Raw genomic sequence first — 19,378 nt, forward strand, 5'->3', positions numbered from 1 at the left:
GGGGTAGTTATCAGCAGCAAGTATAGCTGTATTAGTTCCTAAGTATCAAAACATTGACCAGCCCCTTCCATCCTGGCTCCCTGGGTCTCCCTAAGACCCTTTGTACAACCTCACCACAAACCAACCTACAATGGCTGATGCTTGAACAGTGGGGGATTCTTAGGGCTGTGCTCTGCTTGGTAAGCCCTGGGGCACTGTGGTTGGTAAACGTTTTGAATCTTGTTCCTGGTGGGAGAGAGTTAAGGGAGTCTGCCAGGGATGCTGAAGGTGATACGTGCACAGGCCAGCTAATCCTGGGAGCCAGAGAAGAACAAGCAGGAAAGGTAGGCAGAAGGAGGTCAAGGAAGGTATGGGAGGTGGGTACCAAGCCCCCAGTATCCAGGGCCTCCACAGGGCCCAGCAGTATTCTCTAGGCTGGGCTTAGCACCTAATGTCCACTCTGAGATGGTGTGGTCAGATGGGCCGCTGCTGATGCCGGAAGCTATCTCAGCTAGCCATCTTAGCCTTGACACGGATGCTAACCATGGCTGACTCCACACCTCACCAGGACCTTCTATAAGGTATTGTCTTCCTGGCTGAGGAGAGAGGCAGAAGCCATGCTCTCTGACAAACTGGAGATGAAGAGGCAGAGACAGGCCTCGCTATTCCAAGACTGGGAATTCTGCAGGAAGGCCGTGAGGAATTCTTCCCCACCAGTGTTCCCAGGGTCCACTGTGGCCTCCTGGGTCCAGTTACCTAGTTCCTTCTCATTACAAACCAACCCCTTGGCTTTCCTGAGAACCTGGTAAGTAATTCTCCCTATGCTCCTTTCCCTTCCTAACGTAGGCAGCATCCACCTACAAGCCTTTCTGGCTTTGGCTGCCCTAAAGCCTGAGCACCTTGTGTTATAGCTCTTGAACTCAGACGCTGCAGGGCCAGACGAGGGATGGAACGGTGCGAGATAGTCCATGTGGTGACTGTTGACGCTGGAGCCCTGCCCTCACCTTAAGTTGCCGCCGTTTTTCTTTTGCTGACTGCACTTATGGTTTAGTAACTAATCAGCCCTGGCTGCCCTGGAACTCACTCTGTAGACCAGGCTGGCCTCGAACACACAGAGATCCACTACCTCTGCCTCCCGAATGCTGGGATAAAAAGGCGTGCGCCACCACCGCCTGGCTGTGGTAATTTATTTTTGATGCTACATCTTCTACTTTTCTGATGAAACTGGTTGGTTAGCTGATGCTTTATATGAAATCTCAGACCCCAACCTCCCTTTTAAAGTCCTGTGGGTGCATGCATACACTCTGTTCGGACTCAGCTGCTAGTATAATTTCTGTTTTCACAGATCTTGGTGGTTTGTACAAGAGGATAAAGGGGAGTTGAGGGTTACGAAGTATAGACAAAATCACCCCAATATCAAAGCAGGTAGACTTTCAACACTCCAAACATGGAGTGGGGGATCCCACCTCATTTTTCTACAGGTTCTCACTTCCATTGCAGCTGATGGGGGGAGGGACTGGGACATGATTTATGAAAGGTTTACAAATGAAAGATGCTGACCCAAGCAGGCCGGTTTCCCGTGGTCCTACATCCTAGGACGAGGATGAGGTTCAATTGGACTTACCCCATAGGAGAGTCACTCCAGCCCAGAATGTCCAACAGCTCCACAGGGACCCCATATCTGCAGCAAGGAGAGATGGAGCCTCATATAAGGCTTTCCGACTGTCCTGTTGGAGACTGTCACAGAGATCTCTGAAGCAGACAGTCCCGACATAGTAGCTACTTGGAGGCAAGGAGGGCTGGGGCAGGGAAGGAATTTGGGTAGACAGGACCAGGTGTGAGCAGGCCATGGGGAGCTGTCTGTCCAGTATATTGGGGAGTGAGCTGGAGGTTCAGGATCCAGGGAAATGGGTGGGAGAACTGGATATTCAGATGCCCTGAGGGAAAAGGTGGGAGATCTAGAAAGAAAGGCCAGAGAGGAGATTTTCTATCCCACTTCCATAGAGAATCCTATCTCTTCTCACCTGCAGGTCCCGGAGCTGCAGGATCAGGCTGTGGCCTGAGTTATATAGTGCGGTTTCTTGTTCCCTCAGGCCACACCACTGGCCGCCTGCCAGGCAGATGATGCCAGCTTCCTGGAAGAGGCTGCTGATATCAGGCCAGAGGGAGTAGTGAGTCCTGAAGTCTTGTAAAGGGTAGAGGATGAGTCTGTGTTCTGAGATAGGTGTGAGATAAGCTGGTGGCTGCACCCCAGAAGCTAAGGAAAACTTTGTTCTTGAAAGAGCGCCATCTTTAGAGGGACAGCTGGGGAGTAGTGTACCAGTGGACTGGGTTCCATGAGCGAGGTAGTGGGGATCGAAGGGTGAAATAGCATTGGTTATGTCTGTTGGCTTCCTGGCCCAATTCCGATCTTAAGTCCTTGCTTAGAGCTGTATCTAAAGGTCCATATCCGGGTTCTGGCTCCTTGCAGTCCCCATGGGCTGATCCCTGGTCCAAAGCCACCCACATCTTACTTCTAAATACCATTGAGTATAGTTGTCTAGGGATGTAGAGTCTGAGGCTCTGGCTTGGGTTTTTGAGATGTTTCCATCTCAGAAAATTATTTGGTTTGGTATTTGAGATACCCCCTAGCCCATCTCTCTCCATGAAGAAGGGACTGACTAATCTTGGGGTGAATCTATGCCTTCCTCTCACCTAACTGAGAATTTTCTTGAGCTATGATATGGAATATCAGGGTGCAGAAGAAGTAGCAGAGGGAGTTTGAGCTTTCTGGGATATAGTCAGTGTCTTCCAAAAGTCTGGTACAACCCATGATATTATTGGTTGAATCTGAAATGTCTCCCCAGGCTATTGTATTTTAACGTGTGGTTGTCAGTAACCAGCACGGTTTCGTGAAGTTGTGGAATATGCGGTTTGGAACACAAGACCTCATAAATAGAAGCAAGCTACCAGGGCCAAGCCTCAAAGGTTATACATGTCCCTGTTTCTGTCCTGCTCTGATTCTTGCTTGCTTGAAGTGACCAGCCACCCATGATCCTACTTTGGATGGAGTCAGTCCAGCCATGATGCCCTGTGTACTATGACAGATCGTACTCTCTCAAACCACGAGCCAAGAGAATTTCTTCTTCTCTCATTACTTCTCTCAGGCGTTTTATCATTACAATGATAAAAGTTCCAGATACAGAAAATCGGTCCAGAGGAGAGGAGGTTTTACTATAATTAAACGTGGCCATGTGGTTCTTATGCTTTGGAACTGGGTTGTGGAAGGGTTTGGGGGTGGTTGCTAAGCGTATAGGACCAATGTGTTGGAAAAATCTGAAGGCCAAGAAGCCAATAGAAACGTGGACAATCGAGACTGTACTCATAAGGTTACTGTGGATTGGGGTAAAGGCTATTTATGCTACACTCTGGCAAAGACCCTTGCTACATGCTGCCCGTGAAAAACTGAGGTGAGGCTGATCTCAAAATAGTGGAGTGATTTGGTAGAGGAATTATCACCAGCTGTTTCTAGTCAGGTATGAAGCAAAAGCAGACAGAGGAAGCGGGGCAGCAGAGTGGGAATAATGTGTAGTTTGGGAACCCAAGAGCATTTAAAATTGCAGACGAGGTGAGTGAGGGCAGATGTCATTGTTTAAAATACCAGTACCACTAAGGAGAAGCTTCGCACAATCGGGAAGGTACCTCGAGGAAGATACTCCTCCCACCTAAGTGTCCAGGGTATGACATGCACAGAAAGGATCTTCTTTAAAAAGAGAAATGTGCAGCCAAAGGGATGTCTTGCTCAAAAAATGACCCTGCAGGGAAGTGTTTCTCTGTTCAGAGGCACAGGAACTAAGAGGCCACAGTAGCCACGGTCCAAATGAATTTAGCTGCACCTTGATTTGGCAGTGCTGGCTCTGCAGGCACGCATGAAGGCTGTAAGAGTGATGTGGTTAGCCGGGCGGTGGTGGCGCACGCCTTTAATCCCAGCACTTGGGAGGCAGAGGCAGGCAGATTTCTGAGTTCGAGGCCAGCCTGGTCTACAGAGTGAGTTCCAGGACAGCCAGGGCTACACAGAGAAACCCTGTATCGAAAAACCAAAAAAAAAAAAAAAAAAAAAAGAGTGATGTGGTCACTGGGGTTTGCACCAAGGTTCCAGAAGAAAGGTTCTGTCTGGTTCTATGTAGCAGAGACAGAGTCTGTGTGGGGTAGTCCTCATAAGTCAATGCCTGAGACAGTGGAACTGAACCCCAAGTCGCAATGGACATTTTAGGATGGTGATGGTGGTGCCAGGAGCATTGCATATGTGTCGAGGAGAGCTTCCGGCATGGACTGGAGACAGACGAAGTAAAGGTCACATGTGTTGCAAATGACAAGGCCTCGGGGGTAAGTGTGACTAAGCCCATAAGGACCCGGGTGGTGCCAATGAGGCAATCGTGTGCTCTAAACTCTAGGCTGTGGCTACAGTGTTTAATATTTGCCCTGCTGGTTTTGGGTATGTCTTTCTCTAGTCCTTCCTTGATACCATTTTTCATAGAATGAGAATATTTTACTCCGTGCCATTGAGTGAAGAATGTAACCTTTTATTATTTAAGGGCTCATAGCTAACAGTGCTCTGAGTCCCAGAGGAGATTGTTGGACTTTTGACTAATACTGCAACCACTGAGCCTTTGGGCACTCTTGGATTATGCGTTTTGGCATCTTGCATTATCAGATGGCCATGCCTCTACTGGGACCATACATGTGATGTCAGAATCTGAATCCGAGCCGCTCCCCAGCTGACATGTTACACACCCCTGTGTAAGGAACTTTTCACTGCTGTGGCAAAAGTCTCTGAATTAAACAACCCAAGGAGGAGAATGGAAGGATTATTTTTACTCGTTGTAGTGGTGAATTTAGTTCACGGTCACCTGGGTCCATTGCTTTTTAGCCAGTGCCAAATTGATAACATCATGGCAGTGGGGCATTGTAGCAGAAAAGATAGGTAGGTAGCTAGCTAGCTAGATAGATAGACAGAGACAGACAAATAGATACCATTTTAGGGCAAGCCCTACTTTCTTCAATCAGGTCCTGCTTCTTAGTCTCCACAACCAACCAAAAATTCCATAAAATTATAAGTGCACGATGGATCAGTCCACCGATAATGTCGATACCCACACAATTCGATTGGGGATAGTGAAGCTGGAAAGACAGATGTGAAGGAAACTGTAACAGTATTTTGTAGCTTTGCCCCCAACAGGCTAACGGACTCTTTGAGCTGAAGGTCCTGTTGTGAGAAGCTACAGTTAAGGTCTTTCTGCTGTGTTGAAGCTAAGGTGCCAGGGACCTTCCTCAGCTGCTGCGTGTGCACATGATGAAGGCACTGCGTCCCCAAAGGAGCCTGGCTTAATTATAACACCTTCTATTTTGTGGTTTAGATTTTCACTTGAGGGCCTTGGAAGAGGCTCACAGGGTATGAATAGTTTGACTATAAGCCCTACTTGAGCAGGCCCAGGATCTCAAACTTATCCCTTCCGCACACCCTTAGTCAGATGCCTAACACACTGGTGTGGTGTAATTTTGATCTGTCCCATAGAGGAGTCAGTGAGGATTACCTCAGCTCGGACAGGCTCTAACTTCGTTTTCTTTGGGTCTTTCAGTCTGGCCCCAGGTGGGTACTGTCATGCCTTGCCGTAACTAGGGCGGCTGGGATAATAAAAGAGGACAGAACTTGCTGGATGCCCAGACTCAGGAACTGTATCCAACCCTGGTCCCTTAGCTACAATGTGTGTACACGGAAGCACAAGGAGACCTGGAAGATTAAATCCAAGGCTCCTGGGATGGTGAGCCTGCTCTCACCTCTCCTCCCCTCAGAAGGCACGACGAGGGGCTGCCTTCCTCCTCACATTGCCCCGGTTTCCTCTTCTGGATATGGAACCAGTCCTCTATCCCCCAGGATTGGCTTTTTGGCTACATCATTAAAAAGCAGAACCAAATATGAATCCCAGTTGCTTAAGGAAGAATGCTTGCAGCGTCTCTGTAACAGACTTGGATGCAGCACACTGGAGGGTGTGTGTGTGTGTGTGTGGCCTAAGATCAGGAGCCCAGGTCTTAACACTGTCTTCTACTTGTATTTCCTTTCCAAGAACTTGGGCCAATGGACAGAAGTTCCTCCTGTTCAGATCTTTATGGCCTTAAAGCACAGCCCTGACCTCTGTAAACGCAGTATGTTGGAGCCCGACTCAAATGCTCTCTTCCTGTTCCAAGCCTTCCCTCTGTTACTTAACGCACTTGTTACCAGATAAAAATTTGGTGCGGAGTAAAATTAAGCATGATCTCATTTTATAAAGGTACCATTTGAAAAGCGTTACACTGTCCCCCAATACCAGCCCCAGCTCCTGACAGCTTTACACGATTCCTGGTTAGGAAGGATGAACATGCTAATGGGAAAACGGGAGGAAAACGGGAGGATGGGTGCTCAGACAGATGCTACATCCCGAGAGCTACACCACAGGACGCTAAATTCAAAACGGGATGAGTCTGGAGACTGCAGATGCTGGGGCCAGGGGGCCAATTCCAAGCCACTGGGATGCACAGATTCACGGATTACCTCTTCCTAATCCTCTGTTAAGTGGAAACTACTGTAAAAAGGACAAACATTCTGGGCTCATCTCTCTATTACAGACTCAACAGCGAGGCTCCTGTTCAATGTGTACCTGTGTTCTCTCTCCTTTGGGTCTTTTTTTTTTTCTTTTTTTCTTTTTTCTTTTTTCTTTCTTCTCTCTTTCTCTCTCTTTCTCTCTTTCTCTCTTTCTCTCTTTCTCTCTTTCTCTCTTTCTCTCTTTCTCTCTCTCTCTCTTTCTTTCTTTCTTTCTTTCTTTCTTTCTTTCTTTCTTTCTTTCTTTCTTTCTTTCTTTCTTTTTTTGAGACAGGGTTTCTCTGTGTAGCCCTGGCTGTCCTGGAACTCACTCTGTAGACCAGGCTGGCCTCGAACTCAGAAATCCGCCTGCCTCTGCCTCCCAAGTGCTAGGATTAAAGGCATCCGCCACCACCGCCCAGCTCCTTTGGGTCTTCAATGAAAAAAAACAAACCATTTGCTTTGTCCTCTAGCCCCACTGGGGAACCTGCCATATCCTAAGCTACAGTTACTGGGGTATCATACAAACCTTTTGTTTTTTCTTCATGTATTTTCTCTTCTTTCTACTTTTTTCTTGGTAATTGTTGGTAGTGAGTTTTTCAGTTCAGTGTCTTTTGTTCTTTGAGAGCTTTGCCATCATGGGAAACTCTTGCTCGAATGTTAGCTCGTGTCTTAGACTCTGAAGTGGAAGACAATTCTGCCCAAGACCCTCAGTAGACGAGAACCTTATACTCTAACGTCATGAGGACAGGAAACTGTAGTTTCTGCTGTAACTGTGATTTGAGTTCAATGTCCCTTTTTCACACTCAAGTTCATGAAAATATGGAAGGCCTCACAAATGTGTGAGCCATCCTTCTGCAGGAGGCGCGCTGACCTCTGCGCTGTTCAAGGTTAGCGTACGTGCTGCCGAATTGAGCAGCCAGCTTGCTGAATAAGCGGGTACATGTGTGGTGTTGCTCTGTCTCATTAAGGAAGGGAACAGTTGCAGAAAGGAGCCAATAGGTAGGGGACAGATGTAGAAGATGACATCGGATGTTTTTGGTAAGGACAGATTAAAAACAAAAGACAATATTTTTGAACAAGAAAGCATTTTTGTATGGTAAAGTAAGATTTCTGTTTTAAAGTGAGATGACTGGAATCTTTCCAAAGTGGAAAGGGTAAGATGAAGGCATGCCAGAAACTTTAGGCATGTTGCAGAAGGTCCAGGTAATTGGAAATTCAGGAATCTCAATCTCTCTCTCTCTCTCTCTCTCTCTCTCTCTCTCTCACACACACACACACACACACACACACACACAGAGAGAGAGAGAGAGAGAGAGAGAGAGAGAGAGAGAGAGAGAGAGAGAGAGAGAGAGAGATTTAAATTTCTTGCCAGGCAGTGATGGCCCATGCCTTTAATTCTAGCACTTGGGAGTTAGAGGCAGGCAAATCTCTGAGTTCGAGGCCAGCCTGGTCTACAGAGTGAGCTCCATGACAGCCAGGACTACACAGAGAGACCCTATCTCAAGAAATAAAAACATTTTTTTTTTAAAAAGGGTTTAAATTTCTTACAGTCCAAAACTCAGCACACTGTTATAAAACTGACGCCTCCTAGTTCTATATTTAGAACACGGAGGTTTTCTTAAGATATTGATCAGTTCTCGGTAGCATTTATAAGAACTGGCTTAAAGAACAAATATTTCATGTTTATCAAGATAATTACTTGTGTTTTCTGTTGTTTGCCAGACTTTTTAACTGTGTAGGAACCCGAGTCTTTAATAAAATCAGGACTTATTTAAAACCATGTTTATTTTGAGTGTTGTGAGAGAGTTGGACGAGGACCCACCACATCCTCTTCAGGAGAGCTGCAAGTTTCCTTCAGGGGTTCAACCAAAGCTCGAAGGTCAGGGCCAAAGAGGATACAGGGACTAAGAGGGCACCCACGAGGTGGACCTTGCTCTGCAAGGTCATCCAGGACCTAGGAGATGACATGACTTCTCTAAAGTGGCCCTAAAACTCTGAGAAGTCACCTCTTCGGTTGATCAGAAAGGCCATGGAGTCACCAGGGGTTAGATGGCTACTGTGTATATCCTGTAAAGAGAGCCACTGAAGGAAGAAATGTCCACTATGAGTCTAAGAGAAACCATGTGGTCAGGAAGACCCTGAGACATCCAGCACAACTGGTGGAGGGAAAGCCAGTGGACCCAAAGGGCACCCCCAAGACTCCAAGAGTAACCCTACTGAGTCTTGATTATCTGTTTTGTTTTTCTTTTTCAAAACAGGGTTTCTCTGTGTAGCCTTGGCTCTCCTGGAACTCGATTTGGAGATCAGGTTGGCCTCACAGAGATCTACCTGCTTCAGTTAAAAGCATGTGCCACTCCTAGCTGAGTCCTGATTAGCTTAACAGTAAAAACAAGAAAAGATTGTTGGTCTCTTGCATGGCCTCAAATACCCAACGGGAAAGGAAAACTCAAGCGTGAATGAAGTTAGGGCCAGTAGACAGCTAAGCAGGGGATACACATTCCCCAACCCCAGCTACCTGAGTTTAATCCACGGAACCCTCACGGTGAAAGGAGAAAACCAATTCCCCCAAGTTGTCTTCTGATTGCCACATAATGCTTGAGCCAGCTCTCTCTCTCCTCCTCCCCCACCCCCACATAGAAAGTAAAGTTAATTGATAAAATTAAAGAGTCTATAAGGATTCTGACCTTGGCCTGGTTGAACTCAGTGCCCTTAAGGCACTCCTGATAGTCAGTTTCAGCTCACCCTAGTCCTAAAGGGCTCTAGCAGGCCTGAGCACTGAAAACACCCACCCAAGCATGGCAAACATGGCACCTGAAGGCTTTGCCCTTTCTTCTTTGCCCTATCTTGCTAAACCATTAGATTACATTCCTTTTTTTAAAAATTGTTTATTTATTTTATGTATACGTACACACTGTAGCTGTCTTCAGACACACCAGAAGAGGGTATCGGATCCCATTACAGATGGTTTTTGAACCACCATGCGGTTGCTGGGTCTTGAACTCAGAACCTTTGGAAGAGCAGTCAGTGCTCTTAACCTCTGGGGCACCTCTCCAGCCCTAGATTACATTCCTAAAGCTAGCCCCCAAGGTCCATTCCTTATTTGGCCACTTTGTTATGCTTGACTCATTCCTGGGACAGATTGACAAAAGTCCAACTCTCAAAACATCAAGGTCCAGCCATCAAAATACATTATTTTGACTACCCTAACTAAAATACCCAACCAGAATGTACCAACACAGACCCCCCCTTTTCTTTCTGAAAATTATCATTTGTAAAATGATTTGCTGCTGTTTCTGCCTCATTCAGAGCCAGCCCCCTTGTCTCTTTGCCTTGCTTAATAAAGGATCTCTTTGTGTCTGGTCTGTGCTTGGAAATTGGTGTTTGGGTGTGGTCTGTGCTAATCCAGGGTTGAGAGGGGATTACCACACAGTACAAGGTCCCTTGGAGTCTTTCAATGGCTGTCAGACATCCAGAGCACTACTAATTTGGTTCACCTGTCCTTCATAAAATCCTATTTTCCAGACAGTGCTTATGGTGAGGCCTATTTAGAGCAGAAAAACAATTGAGAACTTACATATCTTCTTTAAAAGGAACCTTAAGGGCCAAACTTAATACCTATGAACATAATGCTTGCTTTTCGAATTTTTCTCCTGGGATGTGCTTGGATAATATTTGTGCCCACCTATACCTGCGCCTCACTGAACAAATGCTTTTTTTTGACTGTTATGAAAATTCTTTCAGTTACTATATTTTTGTTTCTGTTAAAAACAAATTCATCTGGCCCTGAGTGACTAGGAATCCACGCTCTGTTTGGGGTCTCCTCTGTTACCACTTGGGGGACTATCACCACAGCTAGGTCTGCTATATTCATCCTCAGGCTCAATCTACAGCCTCTACTTTATTCTCATCTTCAAAACATATCCCCTGACTTTCAGGCCCAGGGACCCTCAGGGTGTAACTAAGTAGCTAGCACATACTCAATGGTCATAGCTAAATCCATCTCCCATTCTGGTTCCCTTTGCTTTATGGGGACTTCCAGAAAACATACAAACATCTGGCTCTTCCTTAGAGTACAACAACTTTTGTCTCCTGTTCCCTTCCTGCCTGAGTGTTCCTGTCCCCAGGTCTCTTTTTTTCTCACAGCTTAAATTTACCAACCTTTCCTTAGATGGATGTGACCATGGTTGGTTCTCTATTCCTCTAGTAATGTGCATTTCTCTCTCCAATTTTGGTCCCTGCTTCCCTGAATGGCTATCTTGATTTGGTTCTTCCGGAATTCGATAGGTCCAGCTTCAGGTGGTCATACAATGAAGATATTGATCCATCCCTCCTGGATCAGATCTTGAGACATCATACTCTATAGTAGATCAAACGAGACAGAATTTTTGTGGGACTTTCCAGCCAACAAGATAAGCAGCATCTATGCCAGCATATCTCCATACTTTACCTAACCGCTTTGTTTGCCAACATAGACAGCAAGGACATTGGGTCCATAGGAAGGATCTATGTTTATTCCAAGTCTTAAGTTACTGAAGGACGAGACATCTACTTTGCCCTCTTATATAATGGTCCATATTGATTTGAGGGAGGGAATGAGACCAGGTATGCAGGGTTTAGACATGGTAGAAGAAACTGCAGCTGTATCTTGGAGGCTGTGGCGATAGATTGTCAAAGTGAATCCTGGTGATTGAATATTTTTGAAGCTAAAGTTAGGTTTTTCCTACTATATTAGAAACAAAGACCTCAGGGAGTTTCCCAAGTGTTGTGCATGCTATCGGAGGGTCGGCGTCATCAAAAGACCCTGGCTTCATTATAATATAGTTTACATTGCAGCTTTGTCCTTCAGCCTCATAGGAAGAAATACTCTAAAATGTTGAACTGTTGTACCATGATTTGAGAGAGGAAAAAAAGATCATCTTATTCTCACGAATATCCAAGTATCTCATAAAAAAACATCTTATAAAAATAGTAAATCCATGATTTTTTGCTGCTACCCCACTTCAGGTCAGTCCTTGCTAAGCACTTTGGTGTGTGTCATCACTTTGCTTTGCTGAATATACTTCAGCCGAAAGTGTTAATGCTTCTCAGCTGAGTTCTTTCCTGTGAGAAAGAACGAAATGAGGATCTCTGGTGTGGTAACAGGATCACCAGCCCAAAGGCCACCTCTGAACACGGAGGCTGAGCCATGACAGGACAGTGTGAGGGGCCTTTCCCATCCAGACGGTAACATCTTCTGAAGCTTCTTTTCACTTTTCTGCTCTTCCCACCCCTTGTTCTCCTTTGAAGAGCCGGCTTTCCACCGTGCCCTGTGAGAGAGTAAGAATTCACTTCTCATCCGCCGTCTCTCTCACTGTACAGGTAGAAGGATAAGGCTCCCAATCCATGCTCGCCAATGCCACGTCGGCATCCTTCTTTCTCCCTCACCCTTACTTACCCTCTAATGCTGAAGCCCACAGTGACTGGAGGATGTACCCCATCCTTAGATAACCACCGGCTCACTCTATGTTAGCATCACTAACTTCCAAGCTCTCCCAACACACTCCTCCAATTACGAGTCTCCCCCAAACTCAAGTACATCCCGTGAACACCGTGGCTTCTCCGTACCCTCTTCTCCAGTGATCGTGTCCTCAAACCAAGCTGTCAGTCCCATGGTCACACTTGTCCTGTATGCTGGGAATTGCATGGAGCTGTGATAGCCCCAGAGATCCCAGCCTGCTGGGAGGAATTCCTCATGTCTAGACAGCATCAGCTACTGAACTACAGCCCCCTCTAGAGAGAGCCTCAGATCCAGGTGTGTCACTTTCTGTCTGCCAGCTTCTAGCTCTGCACTTACTCTCCTCAGCACTGATACTCCAAACATCCTCCAGTCCGGCTCCCGTTAAGCCGTCTATAAACGTGTGACTCTGCACCTCCTCATGCCCACGCTGCCCTCAGCACCCACCCCACCCCTCATCATCACACACCTTAACTCACATCTCAGACTATACACTGACTCCAGCTCCCCAACTGCTCTGTTCCTGCACCCTAGAAACTGAAGGTGGAGGGGTAAAACACAGGACCACTCGGGCTGGTTCATAATGAAACTCTGTTGGGAGCGACCTTGCTTATACACTAATGGTTTAAGTCAGCCATACATGCCTACTGACACAAAGTCTTGATCTCTATGGGAATGCACCAACCCTAGAACAGATAGCTATAGATCTTGAAGACAGGAAGCCCTGGTGGGAAAGTACCAGCCTAGATAAGAACAAACGAATAATAGATCTTATGGACAGGTAGCTCTGGAGGGAAAGGACTAACTTAGATAAGAATAAATGTCCAATAGATCTTACGGACAGGATCATAGTGACCTGTTCTGCCCTGCTCCTTCTGTGAACTTTTCACCCAGCCAATATCCTGTTCTGGAAGACACCTGTACTCCCCCTGAGAACAACTGCGCTCCCCAGAAACAAAGAAGACCCTACGTCATCCCCCTCCCCACATCCTGCCTCTATGTGTATATAACTCCGTGTGGAAAAAATTAAAATCACAGCCTGATCAGACTTCCAGACGGGCTGTCATTCTTTGCGTACCCCTGTTCCCCCATTCTCTCTTTCCGGTTGTTCCCTGGTCCCAGTCCACTGCCCTGCTGGATGTGGCAAAACTCTCTGGAGGAAACTTTTGTACTTGCTGTCTTCATTCCATTTCTATTTCATGGACTAATTCCAATAAGGCTTTTCCTTCCATCAGTTGACCAAAAGTTGCAAAAGACTATGGTACTACCAGTGGTGCATCCATTTCCTGCCTTAATGACCAGCAGCAGTGTTTGACAGCCTGCCTGCTTCGTTTATGTGTTTTCTACTTGGCATTCAATGGTCTCCATCAACTTCCCTGTTCACTTATGCCTTCTTGGTTGGTTGGATTCAGGAATTAAATTCTCACTCTAATTCGATGAGAAAACACTAGCTCTCCTCCTGTTTGAAGGTGACGGGACCAAGTCAAAGAGAAGCCGGGCGACTCACCAGACTTATAAACGGCAAGGTCAGAGTCCGTTTGTCTTTCTCTCCCCACTCTTCACCTCTTCTCCCGTCCAGCCCTTCACCATTTCATCCATCTACGCCTTTAACCATCCATTCTGTGGCTCTCAGTCTCCCATGGCTCTCCCACTCTGACCATCGGACTCTCCATCTGCTCACGCATGCGCACACACATGCAGCCTTTCATCTTCTAATAAAGACGCGTCATCATCCACAGCTCCCGCAGTGGGGAGAAAGTTGGGGAGACAGCAGGAGACACGCTCTGGGTCTACACATTTACTCAATGCTTTCAGGTTTGGCTTCAGGGGCTCAGCAAGGGGGGAGGGACAGGGAAGGGACAGGGGAGGGACACACAGAGCATCTTCCAATCACTGTAACTTTTGGGAGGGAGCAGGTCTTGATGTCTTCAGTGCCGGTGGTGACTGATCAGCTGGAACTGCAAGAGACAGACACTTAGAACTTGATCCTGCAGACTACACTACCTCTTTCCCTCGTTCCTGCAAGTCTGGCCTCCATCCTCCATCCTTACCATGGGGAGAAGTCCTGTGCTCTCCACTTCTCTATTGATGTTTTCCCCTGAGAATCATGTGCATCATTGGTTTGGTCCCCATCAAAGTTTCCACAGGCCCCACACAGCACGGCTGCATGGTCATCACCAACCATCACATCCAGATGCCCGTCATTTCCAAGCCACACTTGGACCCCATCCTTCTGGTGGACAAGCATGGAGCCGTCGGGCATCTTCCTCACAGACACAGACGTTAACACAGTAGCTGGGAGATCCACACGGAGACCGTTCACCTGGGGGAGGGGGAGGGGAAGTGAGGGAGTGAGACCTGAGTGACAGAAGAGCTGAGGGGTCACCGAGGCTGGAGTCCTCAGGCACAATGACCGTTTAAACAAAGGGGCAAGCGCTGGAAGAGAGGAGGGTTACGTGGAGGGATGGACAGGTGGGGAGACAGCTGGGGGGTGTCTACAACAGCCCACTGTGTATGCATCTACTGCTCTAATATAAAAGATTAATTAATTAATTAATTTGTATGCACATGCCCTGATACAAGTATGGAGGCCATTTCGTAACTTGTGGGAGTTGGTTCTCTCCTTCCACCCAGTGGGTTCCAGGGATCAAATTCAGGTCCCATTAGGCTTGGTGGCTTGTTTCCCCACCAAACCATTTCGCTGGCCCAATAGTAACTCACTAGTCTTTGGAAAATATCTTTCTGTATACATTGGTAAGGATAGGAAGAAGAAGAAGAAAAAGAAGAAGAAGAAGAAGAAGAAGAAGAAGAAGAGAAGGAGGAGGAAGAGGAGAAAGAGTAGGAGGACGAAGAAGAGGAGGAAGAAGAGGAAGAAGAGGAGGAGGAAGAAGAGGAAGAAGAGGAGGAGGAAGAAGAAGAAGAGGAGGAGGAGGAGGAGGAGGAGGAGGAGGAGGAAGACGAAGAGGATGAGGAAGAGGAAGAAGAGGGAAATGGAGTCAGCCTAAAGTGTCTATAACTTTCCAAGGCTGGTACAACACTTTTTTTTTTAACCAGACAGATAAATCAGAAATTCCAGGCTTAAACTATTAAGTTATAGTTTTCACAATGACTCTCCAGATTGTCTGTAAGTAACTGGATCTCTGACAAGAGCAACTTTATCAGCTCTTTGGGGGTGGGGCGGGACTTATGTCTGAATGACAATGATGATGATCCTAGCAATGTAATAACCACGTGGGAAACTTTCATTTTCTTATCAAAGGCCTCAGACTCGGCAGCCTGTGACCCACTTCCCACCTTCTGTCTGTTCTCCTTATCGATTAAGCTTTCTGATATTAGATTCCCCCGGGGAAATTTCTTGGAAAGGAATGTTCCTACTCTTTCCTCAAATGCATTTGCACTTGAGTCTCTCTGCCACACAATTGGGAACCTAGATACACAGGTGGGAAAGGCAAATACAGATCTGAAAAAGTAGATGGGTAGGTGGGAGGGAGGGCGAAAGGGCCAAAGAATGAGTGGTATAGGTGCCAGGAGCAAGGGGGTGAGGAGAAAGGACAGATGCAGAAGAGGATGGGTACAGAAAAGGTCACGAGGAGACTCAGTGGGCAGAACATCTCACTGGCTGCACACTTTAAAGTGAGAATTGAGTCATATCCGTGAGCCAGCACAGGGCTTTGCACACAGAGAGAAGGGCTGAGTTTATTCACAAAAGCCAAGATTTCATGGTACCTCCAGGCTACCAGGCTATGCTCTGGGTACTGGCAGGAAGTGGTCTGGACTGGTAAGGATCCCTGATGACCTGTGCCTACCCACTCAGGCTGACAACAGTGCCGAACGGTTGCAAGTTCCTCCTAAAATTTTTGTTTATGCTAGGCAGACAGTGCCAATGTAACCAGCAACAATGGACACTTGAACTGATGCTTATATGAACTCCCCTGAAGATATTTCCCAGGCTTTGCCATGACTATGATCAGAGAATCTGAGAATTCTGTGTGATTCCAGGAGTAGGGGTTCTCTTCAGAGGGAGTGTTTGTGTCCCTAGGATTGCACTGGGTGGCTCTTTCCCTCTTGCTGGTTTTGCTTGAGTCCCTTTCCTGTAATCTTTCTTAGCTATCAGCACAATGAAAGCACAACTATCTGCTGAATTCTCTGAGGGAATGATGGCACCTCCCTGAGAACGGCTCAGGGGGAACCCATGTGACCACAGCCTGGCCAATCATAGCATTCTATGCTTAAGACCATAGTGATTAATTCCAGGAATGGGCATATATTCTAAACCTGCTTGGTGAGATGCAATGTGGGGGCTTTTGTTGGGTCACTTTGTGCTGAGGTAGCAAAGCTGGCAGACTACAAGCCTGGGGCAGATGCTGGCTACACTTTGCCCCTGTCAGAGGAAGCTCTGAGAATGGAGTTGACTGAGTGGTAAACAAACCTAGAGGTGGCGACTCTGACAGCGTAGCTGGGGTGTCTGGGTCCAAACACTTCTCTGGGGCCATCTCTGAGTTTCCCAGATATGGAGCCAGTCCATTCATTTCCCCTCAGCCCTCAGGTTTGTATCTGGTTTCCTGTCACTGCTAACCAGTGGAGTCTTGATCAAAATCAACAGCAAAGCTAGCCTGTGACTTGAATGTAAGAACTCAGGCCAAGGAGAGGGACCCAGGCTGACATGGAGAGACAGGTACAAATCCAGAGAAAAGTGCAGAGACCTGGATGGAGGAAACAGGCTTCAAGGTCACCAGGTAGCCAGGATGTAGGACACTGTGACAGGAAGAAGGAAAGCCAGGGAAGACAACCCTGCCCTCTGTGCCCAGGCTTACCCATACGCCCTTGCTTAGGGTCACAGTCACCATGCCATCCTGGAAGAAGATGTGGACCTCACCCACGATGTTGTCATTGCCATTGCAAGGCTGGACATCAGCAAGCACACGGTACCAGGGCACATTCTTCTGGAATCCAGGGCAGCGAGAAGAAAGCTCATAGACACCAGCGGAGCTGATGGCATTGTGTGCTCCATCGAAGGTAGTGAGGTTGGCGCCCACGGAGAGGGAGCAGAGACCACGAGCAGCCTGGCACTCCCGGACTCCAGCCTTGATCTCACAGACTTGGCCAGATGGGCAGCCAGCTGCATGGCATGTCAGGCCGGTGCTGGCAGAGCAACAACAGTGCTCGCTGCAGTCTGAGGACATCAGTGAGGAGTTCACCTGAGCACAGAAAGGGACGGATGCTGTGCATTCACACAGAGGACAACTGCAGAGTTCCCAGTAAGAAATGACTAGTATGTCCTCTACCCAGCAATCTCAATTACCCTCTGCCTGTGGTTTGTAAATAAAACACAGCAGAGGCCAGGCTGTGTGGAGTTCATGTTGTGACAGCCCACCCTGTCACCACTCTGTCACTGCCTCAGACTGTGCCCAGTTACTGTGAGCACAAGCCAACTGGAGAATGAAAGACCGCACGGAGACAATGTCACGGACTCAGGCTGTCTGTTATGGTTTGAAGACGGTATGTCTACCTGAACCCGTGCAAGAGTTTATTCCTAAGGCGTTATGTATGAAGAGGTTGGAAACTTCATGTTTAGAAGTGAGGACTGTGGGAGGTGACTAGATTAGTAAAGCCACCAAGAAAGAACGGTCATGATTGATCCATGGTGGCTTTTCCCTTTGGTCTGGAAGCTCTTTAAGGGCAGGGAGAGACATTGGCAGAGGCATATACATCCTTCTCCCGTGGTGTCATGCAGCCAAGGTGTCATGAGAGCCACCGTTACAAATGCTTTTTTAGATTTCTAGCCTCCAAAACCATGAGCTCCAAAACCTTTTTTCTCCTCAAAGTAGCTTGCATTAAGTGGTTTCTTACACCAACGAAGCAAATGTGTTAGTCTAGAAACCAAACAATCTTCATTCGACCTATCGGGTGAGTATGACGCACAAAGCAAAGTGAGGAGATGGTGGCATCCTTGGTCAGTTCTGGGAACAGGGTTATAAGACAAATAGAATCTTCCTAGAGCAACACAGTAGGAGTGATTTGTCACACTGCGAAAGATAACTTCATACGCAATTTTGTGTATCCCACGCAGTGCGTCTCCACAGTGTACTTGTGGCCACAGCACAGACGACAGTGCCCTGGGAGTGCATTTCCTTGTGTAACAGGCCCCAACACTTTAAGATAACCGATGCAGTGTGAGACATCGTTCTGACCGCCAGACCCAGCACAAAGGCCCCAATACTCGCCAAAACGGAAACAAAGACCTAATCCATCAAAGACCTAGTGCACAGATCCAGAAAAGTCCCTTAATGAGCTGACCTTGCCTTTTGGCTTGAGCAGCCCTACTTCTTGATAACTGAAGCATGACGACCAGGATGTGATTTTAGAACATAAAAGACAAAGGGCTGTAAGACTTGGCCAAGTTCCCCATGCAGACGCTGGCTGACTGTAGACACTTGGTTTTCAGCTTTGAGAGTGTCTGTGTGGTGGTCTCTAGTGTGTCACCTCACAGACACTTCCCCAGTGTCTCTTGCCTGGTTAGCTGCTCTTTCTTAATGCCTAGTGAGGTTCCTCTGCTCCTGCAGCCTCTGTCTCTGGTTGTGGGGCAGTCCCTGTCTCTGGTTGTGGGCTCTGCCGACGACTGTTTTCTAGTTTTTTTCTCTACCTGGTGAGTTCATCAGAATTTACGGAAACAAGGAAAGCCTGGCCCTTGGCCCTTGGCCCAGACAGAAGTCATTGCTGTAGACGACTTTACTGGAAAAACTGATGAAATATGACTAGAGTCTACAGATTAGATAATTGTGTTGAGCCAACATGACTTTCCTGGTTTTGATAACTGTCATCTGTGCCGTATAATAAATTTCCTTAGTTTTAAATGTGAGATTGAGGGGTGCGGGTAGATTGTCAGGGATAGGGAAGGAAGTAAGAGATGAGGAGAGCCCGGGATGAGGAACATAGCTGTCTGTGAGAGTCCCGGGAGGCTGCTGACCTAACCTACGGGATCTTGAATGGCGCCCAGCAGACAGTGAGACTCAAAGGGAGGAATGAAAGTGTGGCCGTCTTGGCAATTGGTATGCATTCTCTGTGGTACACATTTTCTCCGCAAAGTGGGAAGAGCAGCAAATCTTGTTAGACTGTTATGAATATAAAGCGAATTAATGCTTCAAACAGACTTAGGCACACGAAGATCTTTCAAAAAGCATCAGCAAGAATATTAATTAAATCTCAAATCACACTGTTGAATGATTGGTAACTGAGCCACCCGCTACACTACTATGAATTCAAGTCTTTTCCCTGAATGGGATGCACAGGAGGACGAGGCAGACCCT

General features: G+C 47.1%; 2 protein-coding genes across 2 annotated transcripts in view; both read right to left on the reverse strand.

Annotated features, from left to right (window-relative positions):
* Positions 1-2,014, reverse strand: part of LOC114637895 (IgGFc-binding protein-like) — a 37,645-nt gene extending 35,631 nt beyond the window's left edge. Inside the window, exons 1-2 of the mRNA XM_028786212.1 lie at positions 2,004-2,014; positions 1,604-1,660 (exon numbers count right to left, since the gene is read on the reverse strand). Of these exons, the coding sequence (XP_028642045.1) occupies positions 1,604-1,658 (55 nt within the window). The 5' untranslated portion in view covers positions 1,659-1,660; positions 2,004-2,014. The remainder of the gene's footprint in view (positions 1-1,603; positions 1,661-2,003) is intronic.
* An 11,839-nt stretch (positions 2,015-13,853) lies between these two features.
* LOC114637894 (IgGFc-binding protein-like) overlaps positions 13,854-19,378 on the reverse strand; it is a 37,811-nt gene continuing 32,286 nt past the window's right edge. Inside the window, exons 18-20 of the mRNA XM_028786211.1 lie at positions 16,886-17,269; positions 14,123-14,394; positions 13,854-14,029 (exon numbers count right to left, since the gene is read on the reverse strand). Of these exons, the coding sequence (XP_028642044.1) occupies positions 14,020-14,029; positions 14,123-14,394; positions 16,886-17,269 (666 nt within the window). The 3' untranslated portion in view covers positions 13,854-14,019. The remainder of the gene's footprint in view (positions 14,030-14,122; positions 14,395-16,885; positions 17,270-19,378) is intronic.

The sequence above is a fragment of the Grammomys surdaster genome, unplaced genomic scaffold, assembly GCF_004785775.1.
Source record: "Grammomys surdaster isolate TR1022 unplaced genomic scaffold, NIH_TR_1.0 125430, whole genome shotgun sequence".
Lineage (NCBI taxonomy): Eukaryota > Metazoa > Chordata > Mammalia > Rodentia > Muridae > Grammomys > Grammomys surdaster.